Source organism: Aphidius gifuensis, linkage group LG1 (genome assembly GCF_014905175.1).
Source record: "Aphidius gifuensis isolate YNYX2018 linkage group LG1, ASM1490517v1, whole genome shotgun sequence".
Taxonomy (NCBI): domain Eukaryota; kingdom Metazoa; phylum Arthropoda; class Insecta; order Hymenoptera; family Braconidae; genus Aphidius; species Aphidius gifuensis.
The window spans coordinates 20,185,950-20,212,933 of NC_057788.1; the positions used below are offsets into that span (position 1 = coordinate 20,185,950).

General features: G+C 24.6%; 5 protein-coding genes across 10 annotated transcripts; 3 read left to right on the forward strand and 2 right to left on the reverse strand.

Moving 5' to 3' along the window:
- The first annotated feature begins 7,132 nt into the window (after positions 1–7,132).
- On the forward strand, positions 7,133–10,301 carry LOC122851167. Its single transcript, XM_044150230.1, has 3 exons — positions 7,133–7,518; positions 7,596–8,038; positions 8,116–10,301. The coding sequence occupies exons 1-3, from the start codon at positions 7,350–7,352 to the stop codon at positions 9,193–9,195; spliced, it is 1,692 nt and encodes a 563-aa protein (XP_044006165.1). The 5' UTR covers positions 7,133–7,349; the 3' UTR covers positions 9,196–10,301.
- Positions 10,302–10,401: 100 nt separating this feature from the next.
- LOC122851289 (ejaculatory bulb-specific protein 3-like) lies at positions 10,402–11,304 on the reverse strand. Its single transcript, XM_044150425.1, has 3 exons — positions 11,012–11,304; positions 10,837–10,924; positions 10,402–10,581 (listed from the first exon to the last, which is right to left on the reverse strand). Exons 1-3 carry the CDS (start codon positions 11,226–11,228, stop codon positions 10,479–10,481), a joined length of 408 nt encoding a protein of 135 aa, XP_044006360.1. The 5' UTR covers positions 11,229–11,304; the 3' UTR covers positions 10,402–10,478.
- Positions 11,305–13,892: 2,588 nt separating this feature from the next.
- On the forward strand, positions 13,893–14,867 carry LOC122851316. Its single transcript, XM_044150461.1, has 2 exons — positions 13,893–14,139; positions 14,512–14,867. Exons 1-2 carry the CDS (start codon positions 13,941–13,943, stop codon positions 14,688–14,690), a joined length of 378 nt encoding a protein of 125 aa, XP_044006396.1. The 5' UTR covers positions 13,893–13,940; the 3' UTR covers positions 14,691–14,867.
- Positions 14,868–15,902: 1,035 nt separating this feature from the next.
- LOC122851309 (ejaculatory bulb-specific protein 3-like) lies at positions 15,903–16,628 on the forward strand. The gene is made up of 2 exons (XM_044150448.1): positions 15,903–16,196; positions 16,354–16,628. The coding sequence occupies exons 1-2, from the start codon at positions 16,007–16,009 to the stop codon at positions 16,512–16,514; spliced, it is 351 nt and encodes a 116-aa protein (XP_044006383.1). The 5' UTR covers positions 15,903–16,006; the 3' UTR covers positions 16,515–16,628.
- A 938-nt stretch (positions 16,629–17,566) lies between these two features.
- LOC122851116 (aldehyde dehydrogenase family 3 member A2) lies at positions 17,567–26,902 on the reverse strand. 6 transcript variants are annotated; one of them, XM_044150175.1, is made up of 14 exons: positions 26,348–26,902; positions 25,805–25,916; positions 23,466–23,506; positions 23,226–23,369; positions 23,048–23,143; positions 22,738–22,959; positions 22,493–22,656; positions 22,187–22,417; positions 21,900–22,100; positions 21,714–21,829; positions 20,649–20,784; positions 20,137–20,290; positions 18,766–19,785; positions 17,567–18,682 (listed from the first exon to the last, which is right to left on the reverse strand). In XM_044150175.1, exons 1-13 carry the CDS (start codon positions 26,354–26,356, stop codon positions 19,756–19,758), a joined length of 1,656 nt encoding a protein of 551 aa, XP_044006110.1. In that variant the 5' UTR covers positions 26,357–26,902; the 3' UTR covers positions 17,567–18,682; positions 18,766–19,755. The 6 variants fall into 6 exon arrangements, with proteins under 6 accessions (XP_044006110.1, XP_044006102.1, XP_044006141.1 ...); XM_044150167.1 differs by lacking the exon at positions 26,348–26,902 and adding an exon at positions 26,065–26,150; XM_044150206.1 differs by lacking the exons at positions 25,805–25,916; positions 26,348–26,902 and adding an exon at positions 25,456–25,474.
- Between the last annotated feature and the right edge of the window lie 82 nt (positions 26,903–26,984).

The following is a 26,984-nucleotide window of genomic DNA, read 5'->3' on the forward strand; positions in this document are numbered from 1 at the left end:
GGACAAATGCAAACATCATTTAAAAAAATCAATGACGAATAGATGTCGGTGTTAACAGGTTGAAACTTGGGAAAAATTAAGAAGCCCTGTGGTCTAGCGGTTAAAGTGATTGCCCAGTATGCAAAAGACCCCGGTTCGGATCCTGGCGGGAGAACTTTATTTTTTTTTTTTTTCCAAGTTTCTGTTATTTTCAAACTTCACAAATAATAAATTAAATTGTAACTAAATAATTTTTACAACTATTTAACGTACAACGCTAGTAAACTTGTTGGAATGAAGATGTTATGAAATTTTGAGATTCGATAAAGGAGATATTAACGATTTTTAATGTGCCCTTAGAATTATAGGTAATAGTATTCGTTTTTTTTTAATTAATTATTAAAGTAGGCCTGTTTTAAAGAGGTTATACATGGCTCTTATTTTTATTAATTATTAATAATTGTTGCAGATATTTTACTGACCTACGTGATTGTTGTCATATACCTACTACAAAAATGTCTGAAAATACGGGTATAAGAAATTCAAAAAATACATGTTAACATATATGTTTATAGTTAACATACGTATCTTTACGCGGCCAAATATTTTGATGCGCCAGTCTACTTCTTGTAATCTTTTTTTTTTGACATTATATTGTGATACTATTCTAATTGTAATATAATATAATATGTACTCGTGTTGTCATAAATTTATTTAAATTTAGTTTTTTTGTAAATTCATTCTTAATTTTACATTCAATTTTCATATTTACATACGTAAATGTTTTCAACTATCAGCCTAACCTTCAAATTGTGTCAATTACAGATATCTTAATAGTTAACATACGCATACTAACTATTAAGATACGTATGTTTAATGTTAATATATATATCTTTGATGTAAACTTATCAGCCACCACCCATTTTAACATGGCATATGTTAACATTAAACAGGATATGTTAACTGTTAACATATCCTTCTCTGTTTGTAGTAATTCAAGGTTCATTTTCATTAAATGTGTAGCACAAAAAATTGAAAACTGCCGTAAATTATAAAACAATATTTTATTAAGTCATATTGAACATATATTCCATTCCATTATCTAAACAAGATGAAAAATACATATCAATTGACAATTATTTAAATGGAATAGCCCTGATAGAAATAATCTCTTCGGATTTCTCCAGACTTTCTTCGGATCGTTTCAGATTTCTCCGAACTTTCTACGCAATTGAGACTTCCGGAGATATTATTCCAGAATTTTCTCCAGATTTTGATGGATTTTATCAGGTTTTTTGTGGAAAATAATTGCTTTATTATTTTTCGTATGTAAACTCTTATTTCTGGTTTTTTAAATTGATTTTCCATTTTTTCTTGTTGGTTTTTTTAAGCGAAAATTTCGGAAAAAATCTCCGTAAATATCTCTGGAAGTCTCAATTACGGAAAAATCCGGAGAGATTTTTTCCACCAGGGAGTACCAAACGATTTTGCCATCGAACAACAGCATGAAAGTGGCGAATTATTAACGATTTGGCTAGAAAATTGGTTTATTATCGGAATGTTAGTTAAATGAAATATTTCTTGTTGAAAAAATTATTGAAGAAAAATGTAAAAGGTGCAAAACTAATATTTGTGAAACATTAAATCATATAATTGTCGAAGTTTACATTCAAATATACCTCTACAAGAACAGCTGAATCAACTTAGCAAGATATAATTAATTCTAATTTTAGAGAACAAAAATTATTAAGTAGTACATTAAAATGTTTTAATTGCACTAGAAAAAACTAACGTTATTAGAATTGAAAAAATTCTAAGCACCCCGTTAGTTTTGGCAATAAACATCGTTGATTCATATTTTTATCCAATTAGTAACAGATCAGAAAAAACTAATGTCAGTATAAAATGATGGAATTTAAAAGTGACGAGAAAATCAAAATTTACAAATAGCTGATGAACATTATAAATTATGTTCAGTTGTACATTCTAGTGAACAAACCAAGCGCGGACATTATTATACGTATGCCAGAGATAAAAAAAAACAAATTTGTGGCAAAAATATAATAATGATATTGTGACAGACGAAAAATTCAACCCTAGCGGAAGAGTCATTAATGAAATGGGCGCTTACTCAATAGCAGATTAATAGCAAGTCAATAGCAAAAAGAATTATGGATTACAAAGGCTCTTCATTATACTAAACATATTAATAATTGATCTACATAAATTAAGGAAAAAATTAACAATGTTTCTATCACTTATTATAGCGTGATTCGATGTCATTTCTCAATAATCATGGCGAAGAATAATGTTAAATTTTTTTAGGATATGTCCGAGCTGTCATTCGTTGTTATCTGAGTTTTGGTAATTTATGGAAACTTACCGCGAGAATAAAATGACATGACACATCCACTCAATAGCTAGTCAATAGCTAGTTAAAAGCAAAAAAAAAAAGTCAAAAATACGTTATTTATCATTGTTATTGTGTATTGTTGTTTAATTGTTTATTCTATTGTTTTTTTAAAAGTTTTCAACAACAATACATAAAATTTAAAAAAAAAAAAATTTTTTTTTTTCGTATAAATTCGTCCAACATCTAGTCAATAGCAAGTCAACAGCAGATCAATAGCAAATTCGTAGCAACTCAATAGCTAGTCAATAGCTAGTTAATAGCAAAAAAAAAAAATCCAAAATACGTTATTTATCATTGTTATTGTGTATTGTTGTTGTTTGATTGTTTATTATATTGTTTATTTAAAAGTTTGTGACAACAATACATGAAATTGAAAAAAAAAAAAATTTCATGTATTGTTGTTGAAATCTTTAAATAAAAAACAATACAATAAACAATTAAACAACAACAATAAACAATAACAATGATAACTCTTGATTTAATTTTGCTTTATTAACAATATTGACAACTACTGGTATGACGATACTAACGATTTGAATGACTGGATGTTACATTATCCCAAAAAAATTTTTTTTTAGTACATATTTATTGTCGTCAAAAACTTTGAAAACAATTATAATAAACAATTAAACAACAACATCCACAATAACAATGATAAATAACAACTTTTATTAACAATTGACTAACTATTTAATTACTACAATTTGCTATTGATCTGCTGTTGACTTTATATTATTAGATGTTGGATGAATTTATACGGAAAAAAAACTTTTTTTTTTAATTTTATATTATTATTGTCAAAACTTCTAAAAAAACAATATAATAAACAATTTAACAACAACAATACACAATAACAATGATAAATAACGTATTTTTGACTTTTTTTTTTTGCTATTAACTAGCTATTGACTAGCTATTGAGTGGATGTGTCATGTCATTTTATTCTCGCAGTAAGTTTCCATAAATTACCAAAACTCAGATAACAACGAATGACAGCTCGGACATAACCTAAAAAAATTTAACATCATTCTTCGCTATGATTATTGAGAAATGACATCGAATCACGCTATAATAATGTGATAGAAACATTGTTAATTTTTTTCTTAATTTATGTAGATCAATGTAATATGTTTAGTATAATGCAGAGCTTTTGTAATCCATAATTCTTTTTGCTATTGACTTGATATTAATCTGCTATTGAGTAAGCGCCCATTTCATTAACAAGTCGCTATTAAGCTGTTGTTGAGTGTTCCGCTAGGGAATGAATTACAAAATTTGGATTTTCAAATACTCCAACTGCAGTATTTTATGAAAAAATTGAAAGCAGCAACAATAATAATCGAAATAATAAGGACTTCAGATCAAAAAAGCTAAAGTCAATATTTGATAAATATGACAGTTTTATTAAAAATAAAAAAAGTTTACCAATAACAATTACATTAAGACCGACATCATCACCACCACCACCACCATCAAAACAATTCCTAGTAGAAACATTTCTCCATCTTTTTTTAACTCTCTCCGCTTTTTTTTCAACTTTCTCCACCTTTTTACAAAAATGACCCATGGTTGGAGAAATTTCTCCGACCTAAAATTTACTTTAACTTTTTTCCATCTTTTCTCCAAGGCCTTTATCCAGGTTTTTCCAACTATTCTTCCCCATTTCTCCAACTTTTCTCCATCATTTGTCTGACTTTTTTCCAACTTTTTCAATTTTTCCAAAAAAAATCGATTTATTATTAATTGTTACACAACGCAAAGCATAATGATGTTTATTTCTTTTGAAAAAAATGAAAATTCGAAAACACTTTTTTTCCAAAAAGTTGGTATACCTAAGGTACTTTGTCTACAAAATTTCCGTGATCGTTTCATGATGGAAAAAGGTTCGTATAAATTTTACGTGGAGAAAGCTCAGCAACTGTTGAAAAATAAAGAAATTATTTTTAGGTGGAAAAATGGCGGAGAAGATTGGAGAAATGGTGGAGATATGGCGGAAAAAGTTGCAGAAAATTCGTAAATATAGTGGAGAAAAGTTGGAGTAAATTTCAGGTTGGAGAAATGGCGGAAAAAAGTTGGAGAAAAGCCGGAGATATGGAGAAGAAAAGAGTGGAGAAATTTTAAAAATAGATTACAAAAATATTTCATTGAATATAAAAATACAGTAAACAAAAAACACATGAGATTTTATTTATGCAATTTTTTTATAAACGAATAAACTTGTATATACTTGTTTTTTTTTCTTTGTTTATTAGATAACTGTTGGTGCTGCTTGTCAAGACATTTGTGCTTTACTGAAGTCTTGTAACTATGTTGAAAAATGACTTTACTGAAAAATTGTTAAGAAAAAATGAACAAAGTGTTTTTGTTCGTCCCCGTCGCTTTGGTAGAACTCTTCTCCTTGATCTCATTGTGGAAATATGCAAAAGTAATAAAGAACCATTTAAAAGATGGAAAATTGGACAGAGTACAGAATATGAGTGGAACAGGTTTCCTGTAATTCAAATAAATTTATCCATTATAAGACCAGCAAATGAATTATCGTCATATAAAAATTCTTTTCGTGAAATTCTCTTTGATATTGTTCAATCATATAAATTAACAGTTAATACTGAGAGGTGATAAAGTGATGAGTAATTTTAAGTATTTAATCAAAGACATGGCAAATATGAAAAAATTACATAAATTTGATATTAATAAAGAATTTTGTGGTAAAGTAGTCATACTCGTTGATGAGTATGACAGTCCAATTTTGTTTGCAAAACCGGAAATTCAAGAAGAGGTCCGTCAATTTGCTAAAAACATATTGTTTGTATGTAAATCAGAAGGTAAACTGATTCATATGGCCTTTGTAACAGGCATTACAACTTTTGCTACTTGTGGTGTTTTTTCGGGGCAAAATCATTTCACTTATTTGAGTTATCTAAAAGAATACGACACTCTATGTGGTTTCACTGAAAAAGAAATACAGGAAACCTTCAGAAGTGATTTGATAAAACTTGCATCTGAACTAAAAATTGAACATGAAGATATTATAACAATGCTCAGAGAAAAATATAATGGTTACAGGTTCTCTATCAATCGAACCCCATTTCATCATTCACTGTTTACAATGAAATGATTACTGGGTTTATTCTGGCGATTCAACATCCTTAGTAGTCAATTATTCCAGTCTCAATTAAGACCAGAGATTTAAATAATCTTGAAAAAGTGGGTGGAAACATTTTGAAAAAAAGGAAAAATTTTCTCCTCGTCGTTGATTTCGGAAGAATTTCTCCACGATAAAATTTTTTTTTTCACATGTTTCTCGGCGTATGTTTTTTTCGCGGAGAAATATTTCAGAACGTTTCCTTACCCAAGTTGATTCGGAGAAACGACGAAAAAATTTCTCCTCGTCATTGATTATAGAAAAAATTTCTCAGCAGTAAAATTATTTTTTCACACGGTTGGAGAAATGGTGGACAAATCTCTCCACTCTTTCTCCAACTTTCTCCACCATTTTTTCAATTTTTTTCCAACTTTTTTAATTTTAAATTTTTCCAAAAAAAAATACGCTCTTATACTATAGGGCCGATTTTTTCGTTCATCATTACAGTTAATTAAGATTCAAGCTCTAACTAACTAATGGATTTGGTCAAGTTTAAAATTTTGTCAACAGTTTAGACTTAATTGTATGGCATTACAAATATATTTCATTCTTGACTTTTTTGGTATCACATCTTTTTGTATTAAAAAAATAAAACAGCTCAACAATTTCGAATACTTGAGGTTTTTTTTTGTAAAAAAAACTAGGTTTTTTTTTTTTTTGTTATGATGTTATAAAATTTACATTATATATACTTTATTTTCCACTTAAAAATACAAATATTTTCATGTACATGCATGTTCATACCACACCAATTGGTTTATATTAATATTGACTACTTAGAGCTATCCATTGACCTTTGTAAGTCATATCATAACAATCAAAGTTATACATTTCATTTGTGTCATTATCACCAGTGTCAAGAGTAAGCTCTACGCACTATACATGTAGCAACTATTAAGTGATGATGACCTGGGTTGCCAATTGAATAACTTAATGATTCTGTGTACATCAATCAACCAGCTGTAATATTCATTGGCAATCAAGGATATTTTTTAATTATTAAATCTCGTTAAAAGTAATCATATATTTTTACTGATTGTTTATAAATATACTTTTTTAAGAATAATTCTACTGAGTAGACAGTTACAACGTGAAAAAAATTAATGTATATGATAATAAATATAGATGACAAAATTTTGATTTTATTTAAGAAACTTCGAGCAACAAGCAAATTTTTAATATATATATTTATTTATTATGATATAATATATTAAATGATGTTCATCTATATTCAAAATTTTTAATTTATATTTTCAATCAGGCAGCTGCGCAATTTTTATGCCAATGAAAATGAATAATGAATTTTAAATTTAATATATATTAATTTGATTAAATTTTTAATACAGATCTTAAAATACAACCTTTAATTCTTAAATAACTTATAAGTTATTATAACACTATACTGTTAATTAATTATTGATACTTGTGACGATAAAAATAAACGAATAATCTAAAAATAAAAAAAATAAAAAAAAAAATAAATAATACCAAAAATTACCGCCGATTAGACGTGGGGGGCATAATCTTATGAATATTTACACAGATGGTGCTAACTAGCATTTCTTAAAAAAAAAAAAAAGTGAAAACAAGCAATCAAAATAAAAGCGTTGATCTACATATACATAGCAATACATACATAAATAAATTTTTTTACTATGTAACATCAAACATGTTCATTCGTGTTCATCCGCGTTCATTGCGTTTATGTTAATTATTCACACATCAAAACTAATTAAACGAGTAACGACATTATAATAATTCAATTTTACAGTTAATTATATCATTAAAATTGAAGGTCAAAAAAAAATCAACATGAGTGAACAACGATTGTCCGTTGAAAAAAAAGTAAGATTGGACAATGTCATCAATGAATCTTCACCAGAAACATCATCAACCGATTTAATCAACACACTTCCTTCAGAATGTCTTGCAAGAATATTTATGTGTCTTGACGTATTTGATAGAATAGAAATTAGAAAAAGTAAGTTTTTATCATGTCAAAACTGTTTGTTATATTTATTTTAATGACACATTAATTTTTTTTTCTCTTTTTTTTAGTTTGTAGAAATTGGAAAGATACATGTGATAATTTTGCATGGTATGACATTAAAAAATTTGTATGTCATCCTACCATTGGTAGATCTTACGATAATCGTAAGATGAACAAATCAGATGTGATAAATGCATTATTTTATTGTGGTCGATATTTACGACACTTAAAACTATCTGAAATTGTTGATTCAAGTATTATGGCACTTCTTGGTAACACTTGTAAAAATCTTACTCATTTGGAGATTAAATTTGACAATTTTGATGAGCCAATTGATGAAAATCATTATACTGAGGCATTTATCAAGTTGACTAATTTGCGTAGTATTAAAATTGAATATTATCGTGAAAATTCACTTCATCAAGACTTTCCAACACAAGTATTGAATAGTCTTTCAGAAGGAGTAGATGAGATAACTCTTAGCAACTTTCCTGTGAGTCCATTTGATTCTGTAAGTTACTTTTTATAAATAACAAAATGATAAAAAAACTAATATGCCAAATGATTAATTTATATTTGTACTTCTAGACTCTCGAAAAATTCAATGGACTTCGTATTCTTGATCTTACAAATTATACACTCAACAAGAATACAATGCGAGAAATTGCTAAAAAAACAACAATAGTTAAATTATCACTGCGTTCATGTCTCATTGAAAATGAAGATGCAGCTTTAATTTCTAATCCCATTAATTTGGAAACTTTACATCTCGAAGACAGTCGAATAAGTAAAGAATGCGTAATCCGTACAGTGAAAAATTGTAAAACTATCAAAAGTTTACAGGTTGACTGTGATTTATCGTCATTTGCTGTTGGACAAATAACTCAATTGGATACATTAAAATGTCTTAAAGTGCATCATGTTGATGACCTGTCTGTTATTCGTATTGTAAGCTCTTTGAAAAATCTAATGGAACTACATATGAATTGTGAAAATATCTCAAATGTTGTTTTACAAGATATTGGTCAATTGAAAAAACTTGAATGTTTAGTTTTATCTGATGGTTTTAATGTTGACGATGATGTTATTATTTCAATTTCCAATAATTGCAGTAAACTCAAGCGTTTTGAATTGTCTAACTGTAAAGATGCAACTGCTTCTGCTCTGTGTGAATTAGCAAAGCTTAAAAACCTCGAAGTCTTGGCTTTAGATAATGTAGAAAATTTTGATAATGATGCTATTACTTGCATTGTGAGTGAGTGTAAAAATATAACATCTTTAGAACTATGTACATGTTACAAATTGACTGAAATTGGTCTTCGTAATATTGCGAAACTAGAAAATTTAAAAAACTTGAATTTTCATGATATTAATAATACTTCAGATGCTATATTCAACGGAATTCATAAACTCAAATCATTATCATCTACAATAGCCGTCAATTTTACTGTTGAAGGTATGATAATGTTGTTGAAGAACTGTCCAAATCTTGAGGAATTGTCAATTTATCAACCTCCGTTTAATGATGAAGTTTTATCATGTGCTGTTGAAGAAACATGTCGTCGTACTAACAATACTTTGCTTACAATCAATATGATGTCACGATTTTATGGAGATTTAAAAAATATTGCAAGTTTATCTCCTCTGCTAAAAGTTACAGATTTTTAATGCATTGAGCTCGAGATGATATGTTAGCATTCAATTACTTTTTCAAAAACTTGACATTTTACGACAACAAATCATTTTCTCTTTCTTTTTATTTGTTTCGAATGAACATAATATTTTTTCTATTCATAAAATATCAAGTGATAACAATATAATCTTATAACATTTAAATTTTGAAAAATAAAACATTTCAACATTAATACACGAATAACTTTATAAAAATTAATATACATATTGTTTTTTTTATTCAAAATACAAACTTAAATTCATTTATTATACAATATACATTGTATATTTAAAAGAATATCTACAAGAATGTAAACATAAAACAAAAATAATAAAAGTGGCTTATTAAATGTTATAAATCATAAAAAATATTTGTTGGTATTTTTTTGCTTTTTATAACAGAGATCATACACAAGATCTTTAAGTACTTCCCGTAAAATTTAGAGCATGCAAAATAAAAAGTTGTTAATTATTGGGTTGATTATCGAAATTTTTCACACAAATAATTTGATGTTATGTGAGTCGTTGAAGGTCACAGGAAATCATAGTAAGTCATATGTCAGTCTGTCACTTCATTGTTCATTAAATAGTTCTCCGTTTTTTTTTTTTTATTTATAAAATTTGACTTGCAATTAATTTTTGTCTTTTCTTAATTTAAACGTAATGAATTTTTTTTTGTATTTAAACATCACGCCTGTTTCATGCAAACATTCAAATTTTCAAAATATTTAGATGACTTGAAATGTCTGAAAAATTCAAGTAGCAGAAATATTATCATTCATTCTATCAAAGTGCGTTTTCACTACAAAATTTTATTTGCATTTATATATATTAATAATCTTAAAGTTTGTTTAACTTAAGCGTTGATAATATGTCTATATTCACAATGACAATGATGTCACATGTTTTTAGTTTTCAGTCACCCATAGGCAGTATATAAATATATAATACATAATTTAATAACTAGATACTCTGTAAATGACATTGCATATAATCATCGACAAGTGCTTTGCATTAAAATAAAAATTTGACATATATTCTCGGATGAACTTTTCGTAAAAAAAGTATATTAATTAATTTTTTTTATGACCATATTTTTATTAAAAAAATAAAATAACAAACAGTTATATAAAATAAATAAATGTAATAAATAAATTAAGAAAAATGTAAACAATAAACAAAGATAATAAATAAAAACGTGAATAAATTATTAAATGTAAAAAAATAATAGAGAAAAATAACAACAAAAATATGTTAAACAATTTTAAGATAAAAAAAAATCACGTCGTGTTGTCAGCTTCAGATTTGAGATAACGTCTTCGGTATGTTCCCTTGGGGTCATATTTACTTGCAAGAATTTCAAATATTTTTGGCTCGTATTCCCTTCAAACAAAAGAAAAAAAAAATGAATAAATTACTTTACAAACATTTTATTATTATTATTTACAAACATTTTTTTATTATTATTTTTTTAACTAGCAAAAAAAAAAAAGACAATAAAATTTTTTTGCAATTTACAATAGTCATTTATTGAACTGACGTTCAAGCTGAGTTGACTCACTTCCGTTCAATAAAATAATTACATATAATTCTCACGGTTTTCAATTATTGTATGTCATTAAAAAATTTTATTATTACCTCAAGTATTTTATAACTTTAATTCCACCATCTTTTTGACTCTTTGAGCATTTTTCACATGCAGTTTTCAATGCTTCGGGTAAATTTTCTAATAACAAAAGTTTTTTTTTTATAAGTTTGAATATTAATTACACATTAAATCTAAATTATTACTTTATTTTATATTTGAACTTACTTTTTAGTACTTGTCCATCTGGTGGGCATGGTCCCTTGCTCATAAGACAATTAAAATAATATCTAAGAAGTCTTTTATTTTCCAAAATTTTATCTAAATTCATTTTATCCCATCTCGTATTGTAATGATCTTTTTTTGGCCACATGTTACAATTAATATATGATGGTAGTATTGTAAATAATAAAATAAATATGAGCACACACGTTCGTTCATACATTTCACTTGGAAATAAATTGATGTTAAGAATACAACGAGGCTTTATACAATCCCTTCCTCTCTTTTTGCCACTTAATTTTTTATAATCATATATATAAATAATCACACACGTTTCTCTTCAAATGAAAGATGTTTAGCATTTTAATTTCTCCAAACATCAAACTGTTGAAGTTGATTTTTTTATATCAAGTAACAATTTATATATATTTTTTTTTTTTGATTCAATGGGTTTATAATTTTTTTTTTTTTTTACGAATAAATCAGTTGATATTCAAGTAGTTTGCTTTTTTTTCTTCTTTATGTTTAGACGAACTGAATGAGACAAGACGTTTCGTGCAGATAAATATAATAGTTACAAAGGCGCGAAGATGCTGTTTATGATAATAACTTAACAAACAATAAGTGTAATTAGGCGTGACATGACCTTGAGTAGAAAATTACAGTTTAATTGTTGTTGAAGAGTTCTTTTGATTGATAGAAAGGAAAGGACACACTTGTGTATTATTGGAGAAATAAAAGAATAAAATAAACCAATGGGATAGTAAAATTTTAGAATAGAATTAAAAAAAATAAATTGTATATATTCTTTTCAAATCACCACATTGCAAGAATCCTGATTGAATACTTGTGTTTTTGCGGAAAATATATTAATGGAGAATCCATGTACCGTTAGACAGACTTCCGTATTTTTTTGACCCACTTATTTTATTTATTTTCTTTTATTTTTAAAAGTATGTGGCCTCTTTTAATATCACCTCGTTTTTATTTTATTTTTAATTCATTTATTATATTCATTTTTTTTTAATTTTTATCAGCTGTGAGGTAATATTAAATTCACACATTGATTACTTTATTATTCGCAATTTATTGCGGTTTGTACTGCTCGTGGAAATTATCCAACCGTTGTTTAATAAATTTTCTGGACTTGCCGACTCTTGATTGTGTTGATACCTGTCTTGATATGATAAAATCACAGCCGGTACATTCACTTTGTTAATGAATATATCGATCAATGAATAGAACGTTTGAATTGAGCTCAGTTTAAATAAATAAGTATATAGAAAAAGAAAATATTTCTTGTATTTCTATTTTTTTTTTTCAGAGAGTTCATAGAAGTTCATCGATTTTATGAATCACTGCACTACTATGTAATTTTTGAAATAACGAGTTATAGAATATCCAAATGTGTTCAGATAAAAAAATATTAAACAACTGTGATTTTATCATATCCATAATTTATAAGTCTATATGTTTCATTACATATATATGCGCGCAATGGCCATTTGTCTTCTATAACGGAGTCATGGTTCCAGTAGAATTGGAACAATCATCATCGAGCTTTTATCAAATCATCAGAATACTTACATGCAGACATAATAACTTGTATAATGTTTATAAATACTTTGTTCAGAGAAAAATAAAACGAGAAATTTGCATTTTTTGTTTTTTACGTTTGAGAGACACGTGGAAGAAAATTATAAAACTCACTTCTAAACCTCGTAAAAAACAACTTTAAAAAACAATTTTATTTTTCTACACCTGTAGATTGAAATTTCACATTACATGAAATTATAAAAACTGTAACTGTTACTTCTATTGCAAATGGAATTGTTCACAAATAAAATTTTTAAAATCAATCAGTAAATTGTTAAATATAAATCGAGATAAATTTCAGGTTGATATTTTGATAAATATTTTGACTAGGCTATTGTTATTTACTCTTGTCATCAGAAACTAAACAAGTAAGTTACAAAATAAGTTATTCATTTGATATGTTGGTCCATACCAACCGGAGAATGACAGGTTGAAGGATCAAAAATATAAATACCTCATCAAAGAAGTCTGGTATAGAAAAGCAACAGGAACTTCTGGAAATTTTAGTGAGTCATCTTTTTAACTAACCGTTTTTTTTTTGTTTGTATAAATGGTTATAAAATTTTTTAATTAATTATTATACAGCCAATTACTTACTTTTCATAAAAAAATACTACAAGTCAAATGTTTTTCAAATACATAGTAAAAATAATTATATTATAAAAAAAAAAAATTTATTACTTTGTCATTCGATTTTTGAATAATTTAAAGAGATAATGTATACTTTATTTTTTTTTAAATCATATATACGATTAATAAATGATCAAAATGATAAAACATACTGTCAGTTATCGACATGATTTATTGCAGTTTATCTATATTCATATTATCTAGTAATTATAAAAAAAAAATATATAATTATCATATTCATATTTTTATTATAATATGATCAAACTTAAATGAAATTACATATTTAGATTTTAATTTAACTGAACTTCATGATTTATAAAGAAAAAAAAATACATGCATAATTTTTCTGTCTGATAAAACTGATGTTCGTATTAATTAATGATTCTCAAGAGTTACTTAAGTCATTTTCAAGTTCAACTCAAAGACATACTGCAATGTCATGATGAAAATCGTTTTTTATTTGACATTTTACAAAGACAACTCAAAATATGAAAAATTATTTAAAGTCAATATTGAATTTACTAAATAATTGTTTAAATTTGATTGGCATAGTATAAAATTATGACAATAATATAATACCAAAGTAACAAAGCTAATTATGTTTCATGTCAATCAAATGATATAAAAATTTCTATATATACACATGAATAAATAAAAAAATGCAACATAAACAGTTTTGTTAATAAACTTGCAGATAGATAATAGCATCATGAAGTGTTTAATAATTTTTTTTGTCACTATACTGATAATTGTTAAATTAATAAATTGTCAGGAAAAATATTCAGATAAATATGATAGTGTAATGAATGTCGAAGAAATTCTTGATAATGATGATGCACGAAATTCATATTACAATTGTTTTATGGGAACTTCATCTTGTCCAAATGAGGCAGCAGAATATTTCAAAGGTAAGTTTTTTTTTTATTATATTTACTAAGTTATTTTAAAAAAAATATTTTTGAAAATTTTTTCTTATCAAGTTTAAGTAACGAGTAAGTCATAGAGTCTAAAAAAAAATTCTCATTAATTTTTTTAATTATTTCAAGAATTTTTTTGTTATTGAATTAATTGACTAATGAAATTATTACAAATTAAAATACAGCAAGAGACATTAATTTAAAAAAAAAAAAAATTCTTGTGAATTAAATATACGCCAGAAATAATTTTTATTTTTAATTTAATTTTGAAATATATTGAATAAAAATAATTTGTTGGTTTAATTAATGCTGAATATAATATTGGTTAAAATTTTTATTCATTTGTTATTTTTTTTTTTTAAGGAAATATGGCTGAGGCAGTGGTAACATCTTGCTCAAGATGCACCGAATGGCAAATATCAGCATTTGACAAAATAGCTTCATGGTATTCCGAGCACGATGAAAATGCCTGGAATGCTTTTGTTACAAAATTCATTGATGAAGCCAAAGCCAAAAATATTGTAACTCCATCAAGAAAATAATCCTAATAATTTATTGTTATATATATTTTGTTTTTTTTTTTTCTCTTAATATTAGTATTATTAAGGTAGTTAATTACGTTTGTTTAAATTGAGCTTGTCATGTCTCGTAATTTTATTTAAATAAATATTATAAAATAAATTTTATTCAATAAATTGCATCCAAAAAAAAAAAAAAACTCAATTTACTTTTTTTAACGTATTATTTATGGGTATTTTTTTTCAATGTTATTGCTATATTGCATCAAAATCCATTTATGCATTTTAACTGATAAAATGAAACAGGATTTCAAAACACTTTAAAAACTTTCCGTTGGGTTCAACATAACATTTCGTGGAATATTTTTTTCTTAATTTTTTTTAATAATACATTTTAATAAATTATTATGATTGACCAAGTAATTAAGTCATCTAAGTCATAAAAATAAAATTATATATATTTTATCTTCATCAATTGGATGACGAAGAAAAGAAAGTAAATTTTTTTTTTTTTCAACAAAATTTTGGAAAAACTGTACAAGTAAATTCATTGACCGCTACTGCAGTTGTCCTTGATTGTCGTCGCAGTTTTTAAATTGATCCTTCAAGGTTATCAAAAAATATGTTCAAGGTCACAGGGCAACTACCTCGATTATAATGTCCTTCGCACTCATTTCAGCCACTGGGTTATTATTATTTTTTTTAATAAGTTTTCCATAAATATTTTAGTGTTTTTTTTGTTTTTTTTTTTTTTTTCTGGTCTCTCATAATATAAGTATTATATTTTCAAATAAAATATAATTCATGATTATCATTATGATTTGAATTTAAAATTTTCAAAAAACAAAAAAACGTACAAACTAATCATTTTTTTTTCTTCAAATAAAAAATTGATTATAAAAAAAGAAAAAAAATAAAGTTGATTTGTTCATTATAAATGCACATAATGAAAGTATTTTTTTTAGTACTTGTCAATTATTATTCTAAGTATATTTTTATGATTTTTTTATATTGTTAAATTGTAAAATTAATGAACAACAAGTGAATAGATCCAGAAATCCTTTCACGAAGATTCCATTTCAGTGGTGTCCTTCAAAAACCGTCAATGACATTCACGTATTAAACCACTCCATAGAGTATTTTTTTTTATTTAAAATTAAAAAAAAAAAGTTTTTTTTTTTCTTATTTTTGTGACGTGAGCTGAGTCAAACACCGGTGCACAACTATAAATACCTCCAACAACAAGAAAAATTATCTCAGAGCGTATTTGTATTTTCATAGTGAAAGAACTTGTTAAAAATTAAATTAAATAGTAATTTTATATTTAAAAAAATATAAAAATGATGCGTGAGATAATAATATTTGCACTTTTTGGATTGAGTGCAGTGTTTGCTAATGAATTATATTCAAATAAATATGATTATGTTGAGGTTGATGACATCCTTGCAAATCCACGTCAAAGAGAACAATATTACAAGTGCTTTGTTGGCACAGGACCTTGTGTAACTGCTGATGCAAAATTTTTTCAAGGTTTGTTTATATTACTATAATTATTAAATAATAATTTGAAATAGATAAATAAAGTTTTTAAACACAAACAATAGTGAAATTTAAAAAAACAAAAAAAAAAAAAACATTTTTAGTTTTATACAAAATACTAATTTTTTTTTTCATTATATTGTTTTAGAAAAATTTCCTGAAGCAATTGTCACTAAATGTTCAAAATGTACACCAAAACAATTGACAAGTTTTGATAAATTAACTGATTGGTATACAACAAATGAGCCTGAAAAATATCAAGCTGTTGTTGCAAAAGCCCTGGAAAGAATCAGCAGAAAATCTGGATAATAAATAATCCATAATTTACTCAATTGATTTTATTCATGGATAATAATTTTTAAAAAATACAAATTTGTAAATAAATATGTATATGAAATAATAAAAATAACAGAAATATAAAAAGTGATTGTTGAATTTTTTTAAAACTTTATTTGATAAATTTTAGTTGAAAAAATTTTAATAAATTATTGAAACATTGAAATATTTTGTGTAATTATTATTATTTTTTTTCATTAAATAAATAATAGCTTTTTTAACAATCATTAAATTTTTTAATAATTATTGTAAATAAATCGTGTTTTGTCATCAATTCCTTTCCAATATTTGACAATTCAAATTGATTAATTATTTTTTTAACATCAGCTTTTTGATATGGTGTCCAATTTTTACAACTTGAATCGAATATTTGCATCACTGAACCTTTAATATTAAAAAAAAAATATATATTAGAGTATTATCTCAATCAAAAAATAATAATTACTTACATTTAAATGCACTGCTATTTTCATCACATTGGCTTGCATCAACCAAACATGTAATATAGTGCTTCACTAGTCTTGAATTATTCAGGACTTTTTCGAAATTATAACTATTGAATTTACTGAAATCACAATTTTCAGCAACAATAATTGTTCCAATACTTATTAAAAAAACTAACCCAATAGTCTTCATTGCGTTTAACTCGAAAAAAATAACTGGGTGATATTTTAAATTGTTCATCAATTTATATATGACATACACAGCAGTGTTATGATAATTATTTAACTTTTGATGATTCATTACTTTTACAGTACGTGCTTAATAAATTAAATTTTCATATAAAAATATATTAAATAAGATATTTTATACTGGTGTATGTAAAAATTCATTTTGTTGATTTATACTGTCACGTATTATTGTTTTTACTCTTGAAGTTATTTTGAATTTTTTTTTGTAATATTTTATGACAATTATTATGTTTCCTCTTTTATTATGACATTGTATTATTAAGTTATGCACAATGTCTATAAAAAAATAGAGAAAAAAAAACCAACTGATTTCATCATTTAATAAATACTATACTTCTTTTTTTTCTTTTTTTTGCCTGATTATCGTTGTAAATAAATGTATCTCATTAGTAAATATAAGTCACGTTGGTAAAAAAAGTAATCTTTTATATTTATATTATACTGAAAATAATATATCATTAAACAATTCATGTGGTTTTATTAAATTTCAAAGGTGTTTCATGAAGACTTTAAAACCTTGTGTTTTCGAGTAATTTTAAGTCTAAATTTTAAGTGATTTCGAGAGACTTTAAAAATAGTAATTTGATGATTTAAATCGTGAAAAACTTTTTCACCAAGAAAAAATAAAATTTTACATTATAATTTTATTTTTATATAATTATAAAATAAAAACAATATGAACTTGGAATTTTATCTGAATTTTTTCATATTATTTAACTAAAATGTCAATGTCAAAACTGGTTGAATAAAGCACGTATACCAAAAAATTTAATAAAAAAAAAAAATAGATATGTTAATTTTAAGATAATAACGTCATTCAGCTAATTTTAGATTTAAGTATAATTATACGAAAAGATTTTCAATGATGATGATTGGAAAAAAAACAGTTTTTTTTTTGTTATTATATTTATTTGAATATTAATAATGTAAATTATATTTTTATTAAAAGGTTAATATAAATATGCTTCTGTTATTTTTTATATCAATTTTTTTTTGTCTTTATATCTAATTTCAATAATAATTATTTTGTCTTCAATGATTTCCTTTTGAGTTACGATTTTCTGATTTATATTTATTCAAGCTCCATATTCAATTTAGGTTTTTTATAAAAAATGTAATGCTTGTAATAATAATTGCACTGTGTTAAAAAAAAACAAAAAAAAAAACTTTGATTTTATGTATTTTTATTAAATTTTGTAACTAAATAAGTAGACAAATAAATTATTTATTCGATATTTAAAAAAATTGTTTATTATTCATTTTATTAAGTACTATCCTGATAATAATAAGGAAATAATTGAAATAAATAGTTGCTTGGATCGAATTTGTTTTTAAATTCTGAATAAAGAGAATTGTTTTTTCTGACACGATTCATGATTGCAGCAAATATGTTTTTTTGATTAATCGTACATTTTCTACAGTGTGTAATAAGAGCATCGGGTAATATATCTGTTCAAAAAAAAATTAAAATTCATACAGTTATTATATTTTATAAAATTTAAAATTCAAATAAATAAAAGTATAATATATACCTCTGAAAAATGCTGCTGATTCTGTACATAATGATTTCTCTAGGAGGCAATTTGTGAGCTTTTTAAATTCTCTGTCACTATTTAAAATCAGATTTAAATGAAGATCATCATATACACTTGGATAATAATCCTGACCACTTACAAAAACTCCGATTAACGTTATGAATTCTATCAAAATGATATTCATGTTGTACTATGAAATAAAAGTAAATATAATCAATGAAATATTAATAACAAGATAAATAATAAATCATCAATGGTTATTCGTATAATATTCTGGTAATAATAGTTTATCTGTTTTTAAATTATTTTATTTATTTTGATTTACTCTGAGTGAAATATTGATTTTAAAGTTGAAAAAAAATAATTACACTCATGCAATTGAACTCATAAAAAATATACATGTATGTCATACAGCGAGTGTTCTCTTTATACTTTTTCGTTATTTAATTTTAATTGAAAATAAATGATATTTAAATAATTCAATCTTTCAAAAAGATAAGAGAAACAAACAACAGTGACCCAAAAAGTAAGCCTTCGCTTATAAAAGCCTTGTACAAATTGATAAATATTAAAAGAAATTTAAAACATAAGAAAATAATCATTCAGTTAAGTCTAACTTTTCAAAAATAATAAATTTATAATTAATATAAAGAATGAAAAAAAAAAAAGTAAATTATTGTAAAATATATCAACTGATAATTCAAAGGTGAAAAATACAAATATATTTTTGAATATAACATTAATATCAATGTAAACAATATTGAATAAATGATAATAAAATAATACAAATAATCCAAGAAATAGTTACATAATTTACAAGCACTTTATTTTCTTTTTAACATTGTAACATGTGTATCTTTTTTATTATTATTATTACTTATAAACTATTAAAAATCCAACAATTAAAATAAAACAAAAAAAAAATACATAAAAATATTTAATAAATATTGTCAACTTGTTTCCAATATTCTTGTTTGATCAGAAATATTATTGTTGATTATCCAGCATTCCATAATCCTAGAAAGATTTATATGTCATAATTTAAAAGTTCTGTTTTCAAATTAAAATGGTACTTGTTTTTTAAAAAAAATGTAAAAAAAAAAAAAAAAAATTAAATTCACAATTTTATTTATTTCTAAATTACATAAATTTTTGTGCAATTTTTTTTTATTTATAAAAATATGCAATGACTTTGTTTGGTGCTTTTGATCAAGTAAAAAAGTGAAAAAAAAAAAAAAATTGTACTTAATATTATTTATACGATCTTAATAACAGAGAAAATTAATATTTTTTTTTTTAGTTGGTTAGTTTACCAATGTTTTTATAATGATTGAGTTAAATATATTAGGATGATGTCGTCTTGTGTACCTTCATGGCAGCTTTAAAGCCAACTGTTGCGAGCACACCCAGACCGAACATTAAAAGATGTGGTAAATACTTAATTCCAGGTATGTCAGGACGTTTGTCCAGAAGCATCTTTAAAAATGTCAATTTTTTTTCAGAATACGGTGGATATCTAGCTCTGTTAAATAAAAAAATAAATTATATTAATAATTATTCCAATTTTTTCATATTTATAAGTACAATAAATCGCATCAAATAATTTTACGGACGAAAACTTTTATAAGCTCGCTGAATTTTTCCCAAATTTGTAAAAAAAAACTTTATTAAAATTTTAAAAAACTTGAACAGTTTTTCATTTATTAAAATTTTTGATAATTTTCAAGAAATTCAGGGATTTTTCAAACCAAATAGAAGCTAAAAAAATAAATAAATAAATATAAGTAGAAAGATTGAAAAATTCGATAGTATAATTTAGCGTGAAATGTCTCATATAATTTTGAAAGCAACAAAAATAAATAAATAAATTTCATCCTTACGAAGCCAGTGTTTCTCCAATGATGTTGAAGTCCTTGACTAGAACAGCTTTTTTATGGCAAAATGTGTCATATGTAAGTTGGCCGTGATAAGCACCCATTCCAGATGCACCAACACCTCCAAATGGCAATGTATCAACTAAAAAAAATGTAAAATTTTTTTTCAATTTAAATGAAAATTGTAATACGAGTCAAATTATCCAACTTGTAAATTAACAAGTGTAAATTTATGTAAATTAAATGATAGTATTAAATATTATTAATGCAAGCAAAGAGCCAAGAAATTTAATAATTTTAGTTAATAAATTTCATTTAAAGTACTTTTTTTATATTGATAAAACTGTCATTAAACTGTAGTCTATTATATTTTTGTTACTTGTAAAGTAAGTGCAATAAAAAATATACATAGACAGTAATAACTTTGTCTTTTAATTTGCTTAAAAATTTGTTAAAACTACACCCAATGAAACTTGAAATTTTCTAGAATATAGAGGTTTTATTTGCATTATTATTGTCTGGCTATTATTCGAGATAATTAATTATAAACAATGAATCTTTTAACGTCATTTAATTAAAACAAAACTTCGTTTTTGTTGTTCTGCTTCTAAAATAAAAACAACTTATGTCATTCCGATAAAAAAAATTTTTAAAAACTAACCATCTCACTTGGAAATTATTGTTATTTAAAAACATAAAATTTCTTAATTAATAATCTAAAAATACATCGCCAGGTCAAACTGAGTAAAGTCAAAGAGATAAACTAAATTTTACAATAAAATTTTATGGAAAATTATGTTTCTATTTTTTTAGTATTTGAAAAATGTAAATAAATAATAAAATAATAACATAGTGATAGGCATAAAAAGTATATGTGATTACAAACGGAAATGATTTTAAAAAAAAAATATTAAATACTACAAAATTATTCAAACAATGTATTATTAAAAAAAAAAATATAGATTACCTATTATTATTGTTTTTATAAAAATAAATAAAACAGTAAAAGACAATAACTATCGTAGTAAAATTTCAAAATACTAAATACATTCATTGAAAATTTATAATTACCACAATACTGCATCATTGTGTCATTTACACAAACAGCACCACTACGAGTTTGACTGATTAATAATTCTCGTACTGCTTTGTCCTTGGTAAATATGTAAAATGAGAGAGGATGATCACTGTATAACAAATTAAATTTAATTAATATTTTTACTAATACAATACTTATAAATATTGAATATCTATTACCGTTGATTAATAAGACTTATTGCCTCATATGCATTATTAATTGTAATAATTGGTAAAATTGGTCCAAATATTTCTTCCTGCATAATTGGATCTGAAAATTTAACATCAGCCAAAATTGTTGGTGAAATAAAACGTTCTGATGAATCAGTTTGACCACCAACAGCAATTCGTCCATTTCCACTCAAAAAATTTGCCAATCGTCTTGAAAAAAGAAGAGCAATAATTTTTAAAATATGATTATAAAAATAAAAATTTGAATAATTATTTATAAAAGACAATAAACATACTGATAATGATTATTGTTAACAATACGACATAAATCTGGATTTTCTTTTGAATTTTCACCGTAAAATTCTTTGATAATTTTTTTGGATTCATCAATAAATTTTTCTTGGACATCTTTGGTGCATAAAACATAATCAGGAGCAATACAAGTTTGTCCAACATTAACAAATTTACCCCAGAGTATACGTTTTACTGCAACTGTAAAATCTACTGTACTGTCAATATACACAGGACTAAAAAAATAAATTAAACATAATTAAATAAAATTACAGATATATTATGAAAATAAAAAAATTAATTTAAAGTACCTTTTACCACCGAGTTCTAACGTAACTGGTGTCAAGTATTTATTTGCAGCTTCACGTACAATCTTACCAACATTTGTTGAACCAGTATAAAAAATATAATCAAACCGTTGTTTTAATATTTCACTTGTTTCTTTAACACCACCAGTAACAACATGATAACATTCCTAATTTAAAAAATCATTACAAATTAAATATAATCATTAAAATAAAATAACAAATGAGATTTAAATTTTATTATAAAATACCTTATCCAAATACTGAGGAATTAAATTTGCTAATAGTTCTGATGAAGCACTTGATATTTCTGATGGTTTTAGAATAGCACAATTACCAGCAGCAATTGCACCAAGCAGTGGTACCAGAGTTAGTTGAATTGGATAGTTCCAGGCACCAATTATAAGAACAACTCCATAAGGATCTTTGTGAAGTTCGACTGAATCCAACATGTTGATAAATCCTTTTGTTGGCTAATTTAATGATTTAAAATATAAAAATTTAAATAAGATATTTATCATCAACAGAGATAACAATAATAAATATAAGAAAATAATTTACATTAACAACTGATGACCATTCTTTGATATTCATCAACATGAATTTAATTTCACCAAGTGTGTATTCAATTTCAAGAGCTTGTGTCTCAAATCTACACTGTAAAATAAAAGAAAATAATAATCATTTGAAATTAATAGTATATTGGTTATTTAATTTATTATAATAAATCAATATTTACTCTTCGTAAATCTGTATTAAGTGCTGATTCAATTTGGGGAATATTTTCCTGAATCATTTTTCTCAATTGGTTTATTTGTTGAATTCTCCATTTTAATGGTTTCGTTTTTCCACTCAAAAATGTATCTCTGGTTTGTTGGATAAGCTAGTTGAATATTTGAAGAAAAAAAAAATAAATAACATGTTGGAAAATAAATTTAAAAAATATAGAAAGCAAAAAGAATTACTCAATCAAACTTACATCATCGTAGTCAACCATATTTACTTTTCCATTCATTTTTTCTGGAAATTGAAACAATTAGAATATTATTAATAACAATTGAAAGATATTTTAATTTTTATTGTAAATCTAATTATTTTTTCATCCTATTAAGCGATTAAGAACACACTCACTGTACTATGAATTCTTTATGAAATTATTATTATTATTTGATGATAAAAAATTAACTGTCAAGTAATAAAAAAAAAAAAGTACGACGTATAAGTGATACATACATAAACATTTCAACATATTCATTTAATTTTATTTATTTATATTTTTGGAGTATTATGTATAAATAAAAATTCTAAATAAAATTTACAATAAATATTTAAAAATATATTTAGAATTATATAAACAATTACAGTTAATATTGAATTATTTATAATTTTTATTTTTTATATTTACTTGTAAAATGTCAAACAACAATGTAACACCGGACAGCCACTATTTGATAATAAACACTTGATAAATGATAATTCAAATCTTCTATATTTTTTTTTTATATTATTATTTGACCTTGCTAAGATCAAAATCCAAAGATCAGTATAACAATAATATAACAAGAAAACTCTCGAGTATCATAACAGACTGAAAAACATAACACTGGAAACTGGAGGAGCAAACAACTTTATTATTCTGACGTTTTCTTAGTAAATAATGTTATCTTGCATCTGCGTAATACATACATATTTTGTGTACATGTATAGTTTAATATACATGTGTGATGCACAAAAAATTTATGGAGCGGGTTTTTTAGTTCTTGTATTTGTCAATGTGGCAGCACCTTATGGACTTACATAGTTTCATATAATTATCAAAATCAAAAAGACAAGGTCTCATGTATTTCGATCTACATTTTCAATTTTTACAATAAAATTATTAAAATTGTTTCAAGCTGTAATAAAATTAAAATGATAACAAAGTTTTTATCCGGAGTTAATGAATAATTGTTAAAAAGATTAGATCAATTATTGGTTATTATCGTAAACAGTAATTTGATTAATATATAGAGTACGTAAATTTATTAACATTACATAAAGAACTTAAAGATTTAGAATTGTAGTAATTGAAGAGTGATAAATTCTACTTTACAATCATTCAAATATAAATGATGATTTCGCGCCTCAAGCAACCATTTTTTTTTCAATATAAATACACAGTTTCAAACAGATAAATGATTGATTTGTACTTTGACAAAATTTTAATCTATTAAAATTTAGGTAAAATATGAAAAATTTGGTGTAGACTGGCACTCATATGTTAGTCAATATTATAATTTGGTTATTTGAGGGGTAAGTTAGTAGCGAGGAAATTGATAAAAGCGTGTGTGGTTTCGAGTTTTTTAAAGAAGGCGTTGTTTTGTAAATTAATTATATGTTAAGTTAATATCTGTTATTATATGTTTCAGTTTTGAATATTAAGGAGGAAGCTGTCACGTGGTTATCCAATCTACTAAAATCGCGCTGGAAAAGCGCGCCTGAAAAGACTCTAAAACATTCTCGTTTGTTGCTTTAGTTATTTGGTTTGATAAAAATGTTTTTGAGAATTTATTGTTCGAGTTTTTTTTTTTATTTAATAGTTTTGCAATGATTTGAAAATTATATAAATTGACTGGGCTTGTTTTTCTAAGATTTAAAATATTAATTTTAATTTGTCAGTTTGTTGATTTTAATACCGTAAATTAAAATTACCTGGAGGATTTTAAATAAATTATAATTTTGGTCATAATATTTTTGGAGTTTTCATTTTAGATTATTTTGGATATTGACAAAAAATAGCCCGAGAAGGTACCACGCTAGTCGCTAACGTTTAAATGTATACTAAATAAATAAATACTATTTATATATATTAAATAAATGCATGACTTTTGATCTTTTCGGTCGAGGCATTTAGCATTAACTCTACTGAATAAAAAATCGTTTACCATATACTTACAAAAAGAAAAAAATATGAATTTAAATCCATTTACCTGGCACTTGAATTGAAAAAAAATTATTTCCTTCATTTTATTATTTTAAAATATATTTACTGTTGAAATATATTTTCAAAGTTGAATATTTCTACGTAAAAAATATTTTATCAGATGACACATTATCACGAGTCGTTGACTTTTCATTATTTTAAATTTTTTATAAATTCATTCAACAAGTTTATTGAAGCTGACAAGACGCATAAATATTATTAATAAAAAATATTGATCAAAGAGAAAGTTGTATCTTATATAAATATTTTTTCGATTTATTTATTAATTTTTTTATCAAACAAGAAAAATTTTAAAAATAAAAATCTTTAAACATTTTATTGATAAAAGTTTTTACCTGCTTCAGATTCTAATGGTTCCATTTCAATGTTTATTTCACATATCTCATCCAGAGATGTTTCTGGACCAGGTAGTTTCTCCTCTCCAGGCATGTCAATCGAAACTTCTTCCTGTAAACGAAATCACTAAATAATCCTCTGCACAATAATCTTTACAATTTTAATTTTTATAAATTATTTATCACAACTTCTAAACAGCTTATTGATCTACTAAGTTTTGTGTTTTAAAATAAATATCTTAAGTAAAGAATCACATTACTTTCCAATTCAATATATTATTTTTCATCAAGAAAAAAATTTTTTTTATTGAAAATAGGTAGTGATGCTGAGGCTCAAAGTATTTATGATAAATGAAAAATAATAAAAATTGAATATAAAATTTTTTCATAATTATATAACAACAATAATAATGTAATGGTCAACAAGACGTGGCCCTGTATTGATGCCGGGTCATGCAGATGTTGGATGAAGGTAGTTTGAAAAACCAGTTTTCTGGTAAAAAAAAAAAAAAAAATGAAAAGAAAAAAAATATGTCAACAAACCATGCTCATTGCTGTTTGTGTTTTCACGTTTAATTTATTTTCACTCCGCACTTGGATCCACTGGTTAAAAAAAAATTCTAATAAAACTATTTTTATGACTTTTCAATTGAACAAACACTGAGTAATAAAATGAATTAATAAGTGAAGATTAATACCAATATTTATGTAATATCTTGTTAATAATAATGTTTGCAAAAAAAAAAAAAAAACGTGGTTTCAAGAACGTTTCGAAGACGTTTGTGTATTGAAAATAAATGCACATTGATTTCTCATTTAAAAAAACAGCAATTTCATCGTCTTGTTATATTCAGTTACGAAATAAACGGGGAATAATGATTATGGATCAACTTGATATGATAATCATTGGTTACAAAAAGAAAATAATAAAACAATTCAATAAATTATATATGGTAAATTCATTAATGAGCCAAGTCTGTGTTTTATATATTTTAATAAATAATTGTCTAGTCTTCCTGTGTGAATTTATTAATAAATTAATCAAGTAATTTTTTTTTTGTTTGTTATTTCTTTACACAACCGACTGAATGGTTTCGTTACACTTTTATAACTGATACAATATTTTGTTGTCGTCAAGAACCAACGACTCAGTTTTTTTTTTTTTATTTTAAATTAAGAC

What these genes read in the sequence shown, in the direction of transcription:
- LOC122851289 (XM_044150425.1), bottom strand. Translation starts at nt 11,228, where the DNA reads ATGTATGAACGAACGTGTGTGCTCATATTTATTTTATTATTTACAATA. An exon ending in AGATGGACAAGTACTAAAAA is followed by an intron (nt 10,925 to 11,011) that starts GTAAGTTCAAAT and finishes TTTTGTTATTAG; the next exon opens with AAAATTTACCCGAAGCATTG. An exon ending in AAAGTTATAAAATACTTGAG is followed by an intron (nt 10,582 to 10,836) that starts GTAATAATAAAA and finishes TTTTGTTTGAAG; the next exon opens with GGAATACGAGCCAAAAATAT.
- LOC122851316 (XM_044150461.1), top strand. Translation starts at nt 13,941, where the DNA reads ATGAAGTGTTTAATAATTTTTTTTGTCACTATACTGATAATTGTTAAA. An exon ending in GGCAGCAGAATATTTCAAAG is followed by an intron (nt 14,140 to 14,511) that starts GTAAGTTTTTTT and finishes TTTTTTTTTAAG; the next exon opens with GAAATATGGCTGAGGCAGTG.
- LOC122851309 (XM_044150448.1), top strand. Translation starts at nt 16,007, where the DNA reads ATGATGCGTGAGATAATAATATTTGCACTTTTTGGATTGAGTGCAGTG. An exon ending in TGATGCAAAATTTTTTCAAG is followed by an intron (nt 16,197 to 16,353) that starts GTTTGTTTATAT and finishes ATATTGTTTTAG; the next exon opens with AAAAATTTCCTGAAGCAATT.
- LOC122851167 (XM_044150230.1), top strand. Translation starts at nt 7,350, where the DNA reads ATGAGTGAACAACGATTGTCCGTTGAAAAAAAAGTAAGATTGGACAAT. An exon ending in TAGAATAGAAATTAGAAAAA is followed by an intron (nt 7,519 to 7,595) that starts GTAAGTTTTTAT and finishes TCTTTTTTTTAG; the next exon opens with TTTGTAGAAATTGGAAAGAT. An exon ending in CTGTGAGTCCATTTGATTCT is followed by an intron (nt 8,039 to 8,115) that starts GTAAGTTACTTT and finishes TTGTACTTCTAG; the next exon opens with ACTCTCGAAAAATTCAATGG.
- LOC122851116 (XM_044150167.1), bottom strand. Translation starts at nt 26,091, where the DNA reads ATGAAAAATAATATATTGAATTGGAAA. An exon ending in GTTAACAATAATCATTATCA is followed by an intron (nt 22,101 to 22,186) that starts GTATGTTTATTG and finishes TCTTTTTTCAAG; the next exon opens with ACGATTGGCAAATTTTTTGA. An exon ending in ATTGGAGAAACACTGGCTTC is followed by an intron (nt 20,291 to 20,648) that starts GTAAGGATGAAA and finishes TTTATTTAACAG; the next exon opens with AGCTAGATATCCACCGTATT.